This window comes from Bos taurus, chromosome 20, assembly GCF_002263795.3.
Source record: "Bos taurus isolate L1 Dominette 01449 registration number 42190680 breed Hereford chromosome 20, ARS-UCD2.0, whole genome shotgun sequence".
Classification (NCBI taxonomy): domain Eukaryota; kingdom Metazoa; phylum Chordata; class Mammalia; order Artiodactyla; family Bovidae; genus Bos; species Bos taurus.
Window position 1 is genome coordinate 33717179 of NC_037347.1, and position 14855 is coordinate 33732033.

Here is a 14855-nt window from a genome sequence, read left to right on the forward strand (position 1 = left end):
ACTGTATTGCTTGGAAACTGTGGATTCCCCATCCCTCACACAAGAAAATCTACGCTCATAACCAGGACCTACTAGTTCCATAACCATGGCTTCAGACTACTTCTCTTACCTGTCAGTGCCCTTCTTTCCTCCTCCTCCTACAGCCATGCTGGTTTTCTTTTCTTGCCTCAAAAAAAAAAAAAAAATAGGGTGTTTAAGCCTCGCTTGGCCTTTTCCTTTGTTTGGAATGAACCTCTCCAGATTTTCCATTGGCTGGCCGCTTTCTGTCACTCAGCTCTCAGCTCAGATGCCTTCCCAGAGAGACTTTTCCTCACCCCTGTCATAGCCCTCCGTGTGTCTGTCATCGTGGTACTTAACCATGTTTTAATTTATATTTGTTGTCTTTTTGTGCCGACTTCCCACACACGTACATTCTAGAATGTAAACTTGAGAAGAATGGTAGGTCCTTTTATATTTTGTTGAATGCTGCATCCGCAGTACCTAGAATACTACCTGGCCCAGTAGTTTTCTGCTCTGGCGCTCAGTAAATGCTTACTAAATGAATAAGCTGGTAACTATATAGCTCATTAAACTTGATGCTATAGCAAATTACAAATCTAATTGGGAGCAAAGTAGCTAAACCCTGTGACATTTCTATCTGGTAATAAGTGTGCTGATTTGCTTGGCTTGGTCACCAGCTGTTCCTATACCTCAGGTCGTATCTTACCCAGCCCTTGGGCAGTCCCTGGAACTATTCACTCTGCTTCCTTCTTTGTGCTAGTTCAGTGGCATACTGTTAAGGTTGTCTTTAAACTGGCTGAATCAGACTTTGGACACTTATTAACCATAGTGACTTTAAAGCAAGTTTTTATCTTTTAATGCTTCCTATCCAGCAGCTGCAGTAGGGCCATGTCTGTTCAATCTGTTCCAAACCGAAGTTGAATTAAGAGATATGCTGTAGAGTTTATGAGTGACCATTGATTTATTAGGTGCCAAGTTTCCTGTGATCCAAAAATGGAGGAGCTTGGTGGTACCACCTTTTATTCATAGGCCAGGAGAAGGGGAGAAATGAGAAAAAGCAAAAGGAGAAATGAGAAATGAGATAGGGGAGGGAATTCCACAAGCTGATGGTAGTGAAGTGAATGCCCATCAGTTCTTGGCTCTCTTTAGCCAGTGGAAAGCAGCTCAGTTTTCCTTTAAACCTATGTGTGCCTTTAGCAACAGTGCACATTTCATCTGGCAGTGCCTCTGCTAACAGGAGTGGCTGTTTTCCAAATCAAAGCAATGCGGCTGGGGAAGAGGACATTTTTCTTTCTGCCTCAAATCTGTGTGCCTGTGTGTGCAGGTGTGCGTTTTTGTATGTGTGGGCATACATGCGTGCCTGCCTTAATGAAAGGAGAAAACAGAACTAGTGATGGTCAGTGTCATGTTAAACTTCTTGGTTTATTTTGTACTTTGGGACGACTTAAACTTTAGTGCATAAGCAGCTTTGTGGGGGTGGATGGGAAGAGCCATCCTGACTTTTTAGAAATAATGCTGTTGGCATTTTGGGCAGGAGAGTCTCCTGTGCATGATTGCCCTTTGCTTTGCAGGCTGCTAATCCTTGATCCTCTTGCCACTAGTGTCTCCAAGCCTTAGTGACAACCAAAAAGTCCTCCATAAATGCCCCCCATGGGGTGATGACTGCCCTTGCTTGAGTTAGGAAGAAACTAGGACTGAAAGTGACAAAGTTTATCAGTGGTTGGATCAAGTTGGGGCTTTCCAGGTGGCGCTCGTGGTAAAGAACCCACCTGCCAGTGCAGGAGACATAAGAGACACGGGGTTTTTCCCCTGGGTTGGGAAGATCCCCTGGAGGGAAGGCATGGCAGCCCTCTCCAGTATTCTTGCTGAGAGAATCCAATGGACAGAGGAGCCTGTCAGGCTGCAGTCCATAGGGTTGCAAAGAGTTGGACATGACTGAAGTGACTTGGCACGCACAGGGCAACTAGAGTAGGGGTTGGCACACCGAAGTCTGCTTTTATAAATAAACTTGTATTGGGACACAAGCAGGTACTTTTCTTTGTGTATTGCCTGTGACTGATTTTGTGCTACAGCAGATTGAGTAGTTGTGTCAGAGACTGTGGCTCACAAAGCCCGAAATACTCACTGTATGGACCATTACTATGCTGACCTTGGCCTCCAGACCCTTCCCCAAAGCCACAATGGCTCTTCTCAGAGTCTTAAGATACCCCTACTTCTAATCTCTTGATTTCTTTCTACCCATATTTCCATTCACCTGGTCTTGGGAATTTCTTGTAATTTCTGTACCTAGAATGGTGAGATGAAACAAAAAAGAATTAAGGTGTCTGCTACTTTTGTCTTAGGGTAGAATTTTGTTTTTACTTCTTTCCTTTTTGTTTAAATGTTTTGGAAGCATGCTAGCTCCTGTCCCTTCTTGCTATCTTCCATGCTTCTCTCTGCTGGTTTCCAAGACTTCTCTTGGAGAAGGAAAGGACAAATTAGTTAGGCAGAATCAGTGATATTAGCACCTTTTCTGTGCCCAGCCATGTTCTGGGTGTTGTAGAGAATATAAGCAAACCCACCCTTTGGTCCTTGAATTCATTAGTAAAGAGAAGATAAAAATACATGGAAGAATTAGAGAAAAATTAAATGAAAACAACATTGGGGTCATTGGAGAAAGCATTGGTCATGTAGTTCTAAGAGCGCGCTTCAAGTCCTGGTTTCTCATGTGTCTTTGGACTACTTCTGTAACTACTCTCTGGTCAATGGTCTCAGTAAAATGAGAACAAATAATGCCAGTCTTATAGAACTTGGTGAGTACTAAGTGAATTAACTTTCTATGAAAATAATGGTGTGTTAGGTAATTGTATGGAAAGTGTTTAGTAAAACATAAAGTACTTAGAAGTGTGACTTTGTGGCCAGTTAAATGGTACTCATGGTTTTCATGAGAAAAGAGGATTTTTACTTGGTCTCAGAGGACAGAGAGCCTTTGACTAGGTGAGGAGGGGGAGGAATGGGAACCTTAATGTGCACATTTGTACACTAAGGGTAGATATGTGGGTAGAGACGAGGCAGAGATGCAGCTTAGGAACTTCTCTGGTGGTCCAGTGGTTAAGACTTTGCACTTCCACCGCAGCGGGTGTGGGTTTGATCCCTGGTCTGGGAAGATGCCACATGGCATGGCCAAAAAGTAAAAAAAAAAAAAAAAAAGATTGGACAGATAGGCTAAGACTGGGAGAGATCAACTTGCTACTGTTAAATCCTATGGAATTTACTACTCTACTATAAATTAGAAAATTATGAGTATCAGAATTATTAAGAAGGAATAATTTAACTTTCAAGAGAAAGATGATAGAACATAGCATACTTCCAAAATTTTTCATATAGTGTCTATAATAACATTTGGAAATGTTAGAGAAAAGCTTATAATCACTCATAATATGCCACTTTTTTGGGGTGATGTAGTTAATACTTTTAGAGCTAATGTCAATATGATTAATATTTAGTGTATAATCGCACCAAGGAGGAGGAGGAAATGGCAGCCCACCCCAGTGTTCTTGCCTGGAGAATCCCAGGGACAGGGGAGCCTGGTGGGCTGCCGTCTCAGGGGTCGCGTAGAGTCGGACACGACTGAAGCGACTTAGCAGCAGCAGCAGCAGCACCAAGGAACTAAATTTCTTCAATGATGTATGTATTTTTTTGTTAAAAATCATATAGATAATAGCTATAAATAATAAAAAATGGATATTAAATTATAGTAAGCATTGTTGAGTGTCATGCAATCTTTTCCTCCATCATCTCATGAAACCTTTTGCAATGGTTTTCTGAAGTGTATCCTACATGGTCATGTGGTTTTATACCTTACTAAGTTGCTGGATTTAATGGCTAATCCTTTATTTAGGATTTTTACATTTATCTTATGAACTGAAAATTCTTCATTGATCACTGGGATTAATTTTTCAAATAATGTATTTACCTTAGCCCAAAAGTTTGGTTTATTTTCATTGCTAGGTTCTCCAAATACAGGCTTCCCTGGTGGCTTAGATGATAAAGAATCTGTCTGCAATGCAGGAGACCCGGATTCGATCCTTGGATCAGGAATATCCATCCCCTGGAGAAGGGAATGTCTACCCACTCCAGTGTTCTTGCCTGAAGAATTCCATGGAAAGAGGAGCCTGGCAGCCCACAGTCCATGAGTGCGAAGAGTCAGACATGGCACTGAAATTCATTAGGACTCCTTTTTGTTTTTTGTTTTTGGTCATTAGGACTCTTAAGACTACATTTCTAATTACGCCATTTACAGTTTTGAATTAGGCAGTGGCTGATATTTTCTGGTCAGGCCCTTCCATAGAGTTCCAGTTCATCCTATAGTTGCTACAGCTGCATATACTTTGGTGAACAAAATACCTATTACACTGTCTACATAGAGCTTTTAGTTTAAATAAACATGGAAATAAATGTAAAGTTTCAAGTAGTTTTTTTTTTTAAGTTATTTATTTATTTATTTTTGGCTGGATGAGCTTTTCTCTAGTTGCATCAAGCAGAGGCTACTCTAGTTGCTGTGCATGGACTTCTCATTGACGTGCCTTCTCTTTATTGCGGATCACAGGCAGGTTCTAGAGAACAGTCTTGACAGTTGTGGCGCACAGGCTTAAATGCTCCAAGGCATGTGGGATCTTCCGGATCAGGGATCGAATTCTTGTCTCCTGCTTTGGTAGATGGATTCTTTACTACTGAGCCATTAGGGAAGCACCCCTCAAATAGTTTTACAAAGACACCGTGAGCCAGTATTCAGCAGAAGGCTTCTCCAAGAGAGCGAGAAGACAAGTGATTGAGTTCATCTAGGTGAAGAGAATTACTCTTTATTGTTGCCTTTATTATGATTTTATCATATTTATCATTTAAGTATGCTGCTGCTGTTAAGTTGCTTCAGTTGTGTCCAACTCTGCAACCCCAGAGACGGCAGCCCACCAGGCTCCTCCACCCATGGGATTTTCCAGGCAAGAGTACTGGTGTGGTTTGCCATTGCCTTCTCCATCATTTAAGTATAGAAACTTGCTATAGTCCAGCCCATTTATTTGTGAATGTTTTTATTGGATCCAAATTGTACTGGAATTAATTGCCAGTGAATTTTATTTTGTGACATGTATGTGTAAGCTAAATGAATGGAGTAATAGAGATAGTAAAATATTTTAAGTAATTTTTGTATCTGAAGTAAAAAATTTATATTAAAGGAAGAATCTGATATTAAAATTACAACTTTTTAGAAGTTTTTAAGAAAATTCTCATCGTCTAGTGTCACAAGGGGTGGAATAGAGCAACTGCGTTCAATACAATAACTAAGAAATGTCCTTTACTAATTAGCAGTTGGCATTATTGCTTTTATATGCTTTTGAAAATGATCTTTATTCAGTGTGTTTGCACCTCCAAGTAATTTCAGAGCTCCTTCCTGTTTCCAGAGTGGATTGATCCTTTATAAATTATTAGTTCTTGTCTCTAATAAATTAGAAACCTTTAAAGACCTGTTTCTTCTTTTGTGTAAGTAGATAGTTTAAATTATTACTGAAAGTAGACTTTATGACTTAGTTTCAGTAAAGTTTGGTGACTTTATTTATGACTATTTATATTGAAACTATTTATGACATAGTTTCAATAAAGAATGGTGACTAAAATTCAGAGCAGTTTAGTATTGGATTGGCCAAAAAGTTCATTTGGGTATTCCCATGAGATTTTATGGGAAAAAAGGAAGGAACTTTTTGGCCAACCCAGCGTTTCTAATTATTTAAAATTTTTTTAAATTTATTTTTAGCTTAATTTAATTTTACTTGATGTTATGTATTTTTGACCGCGCTAGGTCTTTGTTGCTGCAAGCAGCCTTTCTCTAGTTGCAGTGAGTAGAGGCGATTCTTGAGTTGTGGTGTGCTTTGCATTGCGGGGGCTTCTGTCCGTGCAGAGCATAGACTGCAGGGTGTGTGGGCTGAGAAACTGCAGCTCGCTTCAGAACACGAGGCTCTAGAGCACAGGCCCAGTAGCTGTGGTGCGTGGGTTTAGTTCTCTGCGGCTTGTGGATCTTCCTGGACCAGGGATCAAATCTGTGTTGCTTGCCTTGGGAGGTGGATTCTTAACCACTGGACCACCAGGAAAGTCCCTCAACATTTCTTTTTAAAGTGTATTTATATTGTATCTCTATACAGTATGTACTGTAGTCTGAGCATCATTTCAGTACTTCTTCCTGTTCCAGATCCCCTCTCCTTCAGTATGACTGTCCTGAGAGAATATGTAGTTAGGAAGTATACTTTTTCTCTTCCATTGTTTTTACTCCCTTTTTTTTCTTTCTCTCTGAGCCTTCCTGAAGTTTTGGGAAGTTAGGTTCTTTACTATGAGTGCTCATTATATGGAACTATACGTTATTTTTTCCTTGATTTCTTCAGAATGTTATTCTAAATTCTAGACAGGAAAACTCAAAATAATTTATAGAATTTTTTTGTTTTGGCTTAATTTAGTGTATTGAGCATTATCTAAAACTTGAAATCTGATCTACCTGCATTGGAAATCATACACGTTTCAGTCAAATCTGTCTAAAGCTACTTTTAACATCTTTATAGTTTCTCTGTAAAAGCTCTTCCAAAATCAAGGAAGCAAACTCTAATTTCAAAAATTATATACTTAACAGTGGTAAGCCACTTCTGATAAACTAAGCTGGATAAGTTACTTCTATCATTAAGCATTTTGGGAAAACAATGATTATAAATATTAGGAACACAATATAAAATAAGGTGAAAACTTTAATGTTCTTGATAATAGAGTTTTAAAAGGAAATAAAGTGATGAATCCTGCATTAGCTACTGATTTACTAAAATGTGTCTGTATAGGAGGGACTTCCCAGGTGGCACTAGTGGTAAGGAACCCGCCTGTCAATGCAAGAGTCGCAAGAGATGCGGGTTTGATCCCTGGGTTGGGAAGATCCCCTGGAGAAGGAAATGGCACCCCACTCCAGTATTCTTGCCTGGAAAATTCTGTGGGCGGAGGAGCCTGGAGGGCCGTAGTCCATGGGGCTGCAAAGAGTCAGACATAACTAAACACATGAAGCGCAGAGCTGTATAGGAGTAGCTTTTGTATTTGTTTTGGTATTTCCGCATGAGCACATAAAATTGTATGATAGAAATCTACCATAATTTTAGTGAAAAGTAATTACCGTTTGTATTTAGTGACATTTTATTTGACATTGACAAAATGCTGTAACATTGCTTCTTAAATACAGTCTTCATTCATGGATTCTGTATTTGTGAGCTCACTTACTCATTTTAAATATATTTGTAAGCCCCAAATGAGTTTCCAGGTGCTTTCCCAGCTGAGTTCTCAGCTGAATCAAAAGACTCCTTCTGCCTTTGTATTTTAGCTCTCACAGTGAAAACAAGCATCCTCTCTGTGGTCTCTTTCGTGTTACGTTTTCCACATTTTTTGCTTTTTCTTGGTGGTTTTGCTGTTTTAAAAGGCCCCCAGGTGTAGTGCAGAGGTGCTTTGTAGTGTTTGTTGTTAAGTCCAAGAAGGCTGTGATGTGCCTTACAGAGAAAATACTCAGGCAGAGGCAGGGGAGCAGAGCATTGGAGGCGCATCATAAAACGAGGTGAACGATGGTCTGTCTATCTTCAAATCATTAGTAGTTCCTAAAATCGAGTGGTCTTTCTCCCAGAGTTAAACACAGTCTTCAAACAGATATCTTCTCAGAGCTCAGCAGGGGACCCTATAAGTATAGAAGATATTAATAGTAGTTCTCATCATCATTTCTGCATATTCAGATGTGGTTTGCCTAGAAACAAAGACTGCCAGCCATTGTGGGGTGAATCTTCAGCTTATCCTTGTATGTGGACTGCTGCTACAAAGTAATAGCCATTGATACAACCCATATGGCAGTTAAGGCAGACTTTCTAAAGTTCCCTGCCACCCTGTCCACCCTCACGCCTGCTGCTAGGCATGGAGTTGGCTATGTGGCAGATGTAGTCTAGGATTTGCCACACTGGCATGAGACCTTGGAAATGGTATTGCCATTTGTATTATTTACTAGTACAGGGATGCTATAGCATGGTGAAAATGTTTTTACTTTTTTAATGTTATTTAACTTTGTATTTTCTACCTAATTCTGCCTTTAGTTTTCTGCTCCCTGCTTAAATCAGTGCAGGTCAGCCCACATTTTTGGTTGTTATGGTCACGTAGTAGTTAGGAAATTATGTGCAAGAATATGTAGAGGAAATGAAGGGTAGCTGGAAGTGATTCAGGAGAAGACAGCACGTGGTAGGGCTTAATATACAAGAGAGAGATTATCAGTGGTTCACAACCCTGGTTTTTACTAGTATAACCTAGGGAACTTTTTAAAAATACAGATGCTTGGTCCCTACTCCAGAAATGTCTCATTGATCTGAAGCAGGGACCAGTGTGTATGTGTGTGTGTGTGTGCGCGCGTGCGTGTGTGCATTTTTTTCTCCTCCAAAACCTCCCTAGATCACCCACCATCCACCATCAAAACTGGTGGATTATATATTTTCTGTTTAGCTCTAAAAGAGAGGATGAGTAGCATTGATGGAAAGGTACAGAAAGTTTCAGCTTGTTATAATGAAGAATATTCTCTTAATTTGAACTTTGTCCTCCTAGAAATATTAAAGTATACATGAGTTAACTGCTTGGGAAGAATGCTATGAGGATGACTGCTTTGGATAATGTGTAGGACTTAATCTTTCCTTAATTTTATTTAAAAAAGAAAATGCTGCTGTATTTCTGCAGATTTATAAAATTGGAGGATAATTGTTTTACAGTATTGTATTGGTTTCTGCTGTATAACAGTGTAAATCAGCCATAAGGATATATGTATAAACATACATAAGGATATATGTATAATTCTGCAGATTTAGTATGGAGTATGCTAAGATCAGTTTGGGGCATATTGAGTCTGAGGTGTCTATAGGGAATCTAGGTGGAGATGTTGACTCAGAAGAGAGTCATGACTGGGAGAACATCAGTGAAAAGAAGATGATGGTGGAAATCACTGTCTCCATACTGGTTTTCATTCATATGACCCACATCTTATAAACTTACCGTATATTGATAGTGATAAATAAAATACGATCCCTGGACTCATGGAGCTTATAGACAGAGAAACTAAATACTGAAGAATGTTTACAGAATGACCTGGCAGCGTCTTAAATTGTCATCTCTGTCAGCTAGATTGCTGCAGTAGGGTCAGGGGTTGCAACTGGATTATAAATTCTTGAGAGAAAGAGAAAAGATTATAAATCCTTTGTAATCCATTTGAAATGAGTGACAACATATGCAGACACTGAGATTAGAGAAAAAAAGAAATTCTGTGGTGCTTTCTTAGCCCAGAAAATAAATTTTCAGGGAAAATTTCCAGTCTTTTTTAATTTATATTTTGCTTTTGCTGTCCTTTTTTTAAAAAACTATTTTGTTATTTGCTGTCCTTTCCCTTCATCTCTTAAATTTTTCTGCTTGTGTAACATCATCCTTATCAGTTATTGAATAGAGATATTTCTTGGTAAACAGTTATTTCTTATTTTCTGACCTTTAAATTTGGTCTTGTATTCTCAAAGACTTACTGAAAATAGAATACTAATGTAACTTTAACAACTATAGATACCGAGAGGCCATTCAGAAGTGGGATGAAGCACTACAGTTAACCCCAAATGATGCTACCCTGTATGAGATGAAATCACAGGTAATGGTTATGAAGAATTTCCCTTTCATTGTGAAATTGCACTGTTTGTGATGTGAGCAGTGATGAGCCAAAAGAATATTTCCTCCCATTTTCTTTTGTTAAGTACAATTTGTTTATTTGGGGAAAACATATGTCACCTTATTATTTATGGCTCTTTCCTCATGCATCAAATTAGAAGTTTGTTTACCTTAATATTGAAACTAATTTTTATTTCAACCTAACTATGCTTAAGATATGAGTGATGGGTATCTTTTAAAAAGTTACTGGTGATCTCTTAAATAGATGAAATGTATTAGCTTTCCTTGGAAATTAATTGTAGTGGACTTAACAGTAACTCAGTCTCTTCAGAATGAGGATGAATTGGATTCTGGATGAAGTTATTTCTCTTAGAACAGCCTGGTCCATAGCAAAAGGTCAGAATAGACTCAGTTTATTAATAGTGTAAAAATAACATTTGTACTTATAAATACATTTTTAATGTTTTGTGGGAAAGTTCATAAAGAAAACCTCTGCTGCTGCTGCTGCTGCTGCTGCTGCTGCTAAGTCGCTTCAGTCGTGTCCGACTCTGTGTGACCCAATGGACGGCAGCCCACCAGGCTCCCCCGTCCCTGGGATTCTCCAGGCAAGAACACTGGAGTGGGTTGCTATTTCCTTCTCCAATGCATGAAAGTGAAAAGTGAAAGTGAAGTCGCTCAGTCGTGTCCGACCCTCAGCAACCCCATGGACTGCAGCCCACCAGGCTCCCCCGTCCATGGGATCCTCCAGGCAAGAGTACTGGAGTGGGGTGCCATTGCCTTCTCCTGGAGTACTTCTATTAGACTATTCAAGAGACTTTTAAAATCTCAGACAGAGCGCTAACATACTTCTGGCATGGAATAGTTGCAATTCAGCCTGATGTGCCCACCTAGCATGTCTTTCAGATGATGATCCAAAACATAGGGCACATCCTTTTTCAGATCTGATTTTAATTTATCCAGGAAAAACCCAAATAAATTATTTTCTACTAAATGAAATGCTGTGAGGACCTTCATTTGGATAAGCCTTTAATTTTTAATCTTAAACATGTATATATTAAAGGTAGGATTGTGGCAAGCTGTATGAAATGTGTTGTTTTATTTGGAACTTGATAATGGTAGTGTCGTAAATCTTGTGAAATGCAAATGGTCAAAATTTTATAGATAAAAGCCAGCACTTCCCCATAAATTGAAGTAGAGGGTCCTGGAATGCCTTGATTTTCTGGTGTGTATGATTTGGAGAACCTAATTGTGGGCAGGCTGGTGGTGTGTTTAAATGATTTTTATAGCAGGAAGATGTTCATGTAGGACAAGATGGGTGGTTGAACCAAAATTTAAATTTACCTAGTTTGACAGAAGGACCTGGGGTTCCCTAAAAAACACATTGTAAGTTGAGTAAATAGAAGGGGAGTTGGAGTTCAAATAGTTGTGAGCCATCATGGCCAGAATATGGCTATCTGATTTAGTTGGGGCTTTCCAGGTGGTGCTATTGTTAAAGAACATGCCTGTGAATGCAGGAGACATAAGAGACATGGGTTTGATCCCTGGGTTGGAAAGAACCTCTGGAGGAGGAAGTGGCAACCTTCTCCAGTATTCTTGCCTGGAGAATTTCATGGACAGAGAAGCCTGGTGGGCTATAGTCCATAGGGTTACAAAGTCCATAGGGTTGCAAAGAGTTGGACACAACTGAAGCAGCTTAGCATGTATGCATGCAGTAGGGTTCAACAGTTGCAAAGAGAATATATTTTTCATAATTATTTCAGGAATAAGAAGAATATAACTTTTAACCCTGAGTAGTACTCTTGCCTGGGAAATCCCATGGATGGAGGAGCCTGGTAGGCTGCAGTCCATGGGGTCGCTAGGAGTCGGACACAACTGAGCGACTTCACTTTCACTTTTCATGCATTGGAGAAGGAAATGGCAACCCACTCCAGTGTTCTTGCCTGGAGAATCCCAGGGACGGGGGAGCCTGGTGGGCTCCCGTCTATGGGGTCACACAGAGTCGGACACGACTGAAGTGACTTAGCAGCAGTAGCAGCAGCAGCAGCAGCAGAGGTGAGGGTTAAAACCACGAAAATGTTTTATTTTCCAGACTAAAAATGTATTTTCAAAAATGGAGAGTTGTTTATATATGACTGTCTATTTTTTTTTGTTTAGTTTTTAGTTTGCTAATTTATGAATGTTACTGATGGGTTTCTTCTTTTTTGGCCATAGGTCCTAATGTCTCTTCATGAAATGTTCCCAGCAGTTCATGCTGCAGAAATGGCTGTCCAGAGAAATCCACATTCATGGGAATCTTGGCAGACTTTGGGGCGTGCTCAACTTGGATTAGGAGAGATAGTCTTGGTAAGGAAGTCAGATTATTACAGTGATGACGTTTTATTTTGACATGTTTTTGATCAGTTGAACCAAAAGTAAATAGTCGTTTATCAGATCTACACAAAAGGTAAATAGCAAGTAACCTTTTAAAGGTATTAACCCATAAACACTGCTCGCTTATTACTGATCATCTTTTTTCCATTACAAATGTCAGTTACAGTATATCAGGATCAGAATATTTTTCAGGTATTTGGCATCATGGGAATTAAAAAAACAACAACAATAAATGTTGGCATTTGGTAAACCTTATTTAAATATAAAATAACTTTTAGATTAGTTCATTGCATCACTCAGTTTACCCCCATTAAAAGTGATATCAGTAGCACTATGGAGACAAAACCACTAAAAGATTGTGTTGAAGAAGGAAGAAAGTAGAATACGGAAGAATAATGGTGATAAATACTTTAGACTGAAAAGTTGCTAAGATTGGTGAGCAGAGAAATGGAAGAGGGTAGAAGCTTATGAAATTGAAGTATTCATTGTATAAAGTTTACTATAAACTGGTACTTAATGAATTTCTCACCTTATCTGGACTATACCTTGTATGTAGCAAAGGCTCAGTAGGTCAGAGTTGGCTGTGAGCATTGTCTTCTTTTCATTTTTGTTTTGACTGAACTACATATACCTAACAGCTAATTTCCTAACAGGTGTTTGCAAATCTAATATAGTGGTGCCAGATTTCCTCTGTGTCATCAAGTAAATTAAAATTTTTCATACTTTTATTAGACTTTTATAGTTGAAAACAAAACAAGCAAAATATCCCAAAGAAGTTGTTTTAACATTACTAGTAATGGTTTTAGTAAGTTGTGGATAACTTAGATTTTTCCGGTACTCTTGTTAAATATATGATTATTTCTAATTACCAAATAGGGTATTTATCAAATTCTCAAAAATCGTATAGAATCTTGATGAGAAAAGGATTGAAATAATTTCAAAATTGTAGTCTGAAGGAAGATTCATAGCGATGGAAACAAGTTTAACCAGAGATTGTTTTTTTTCCTTGACATTTGACATAGTCATCTTTTCTCTCTTTTGTCTGAAGACTTAAATCATATCACAGTTGGAAAAAGAAATTAAAGGAATTTAGTTTCTAACAGGTTAATTGCAAAACAAACAGAAGTCTAGCTTATAATACTTTTTACCCATTTCTCTTTTAATAAAACCTTACATCATTATCTGTTTTACATATAAGTGTTTACAGTAATGGAGAAAATCTCTAGGACATATAGCAAAGATTGTCCTATAAAGAAAGAAAATAAAGTGCAGATGAAACAACACAACTATTTTGAACCAGCTAATGAAAGTAAAATTATTCAGTATTTTAAGTTTTCAAAATAAGAGTACCAGTGGTTCAACTGTTAATTTTTCCCCTTGGTAAATTTCTTTCTTATTTATATTGTGAAATTATTGGAGGAATCAAAAGTGGTTTTTCCCCCCCCATTTAGTATGATTTTAGGACTCTATTTGGAAAAAAATCTAAATTTTTGATTTTTAGATAAACTTAAGCTGTTATTTTGAAACATTGGAATAGAAAAAATAACTTTATTTATTGTCATAATGAAGGGAATACTGTAAAAAATATATTGAAAACAAGCTAAAATTTTTAACATCTAACAGTTCTTAATAATCCATATGGACAAAAACGTAAGAAAATGCATAGGTAAATTAAACAGGGAGTAAGTTAAAAGTCAATAGTTGGATATGTATCTATGAGTAATATTTAGATTTTTATGTGGAGCTGAGTGTGTATGTTAGGAAATGGTCACAGGCTTACTTTGTTTTTCATTTTCTAATTCTTTGAGGTGTAAAGTTAGGTTTTTGCTTGAGATCTTTTCTGTTTTAAACATAACATTTATCACTATAAACTTATAGTTAGTTTTGCTTTTGCAAATATACCATCCTGTAGCGTCAGGATGTTATAGTTTGATTTTCATTTCAAGATACATTTTAATTTCTCTTTTGAGTTCTTCTTTGACTCACTGGTTGTTCAAGAGTATGCTGCTTAATTTCCACGTATTTGTGAGTTTTTCCAGTTCTATTGATTTCTAGCTTTATCCTCTTGTAGTTCAGAAAAGATACTTGGTATGTCTTCTTAAATTTAAGACTTGTTTTGTGACCTGAGATGTGATCTGTCCTGGAAAACGTTCTGTGTGTTCTTGAGAATAATGTGTGTTCTGCTGCTGTTGGATGAGTCTTTCTATATTTGTCTGTTAGGTCCCTTTGGTCTGTAGTGTTGTTCAGGTCTTCTGTTTCCTTATTGATCTTATGTTGGAATGTTCTATCCGTTATTGAAAGTAGGACATTGAAGTCTCCTACTAATACTTTATTGCTATATGTTTCTCCCTTCAGTTCTGTCAGTGTTTACTTTATATACTTAAATGTTCTGATGTTGGGTGTGTATATATTTATAATTATTATGTTTTTCTGGTTCATTGATTCTTTTATCATTATATATAATGTTCTTCTTTGCCCTCTTGTGACACTTAAGACATGTTATCATTATTATGACCTAAACTTTTGGCTTCAAAGACAGGCATTCCTGATGCCTTTCTGATCATGAGCTGGCCCAAGAAATCCCCAGATTTACATGTTTGCTGATTTCCAGAAGCTGAACAATGCATTTGACTTGTTTTGAGTCATCATATCAATACCTCTATTTTAATGGACTTTTTGGTCCTTATCAACAGTTTTGTCAGCTACTTTCTTTTATACTATTTGATTGTTTTTTTAACCATAACCATCATTCCAATACATTT

General features: G+C 37.9%; 1 protein-coding gene across 4 annotated transcripts in view; it reads left to right on the top strand.

Moving 5' to 3' along the window:
- Positions 1 to 14855, top strand: part of TTC33 (tetratricopeptide repeat domain 33) — a 28980-nt gene that overhangs the window by 8750 nt on the left and 5375 nt on the right. For all 4 annotated transcript variants that reach the window (XM_005221550.5, XM_005221551.5, XM_005221549.5 and 1 more), the window contains exons 3-4: positions 9625 to 9706; positions 11935 to 12066. In XM_005221550.5, the coding sequence (XP_005221607.1) occupies positions 9625 to 9706; positions 11935 to 12066 (214 nt within the window). The remainder of the gene's footprint in view (positions 1 to 9624; positions 9707 to 11934; positions 12067 to 14855) is intronic.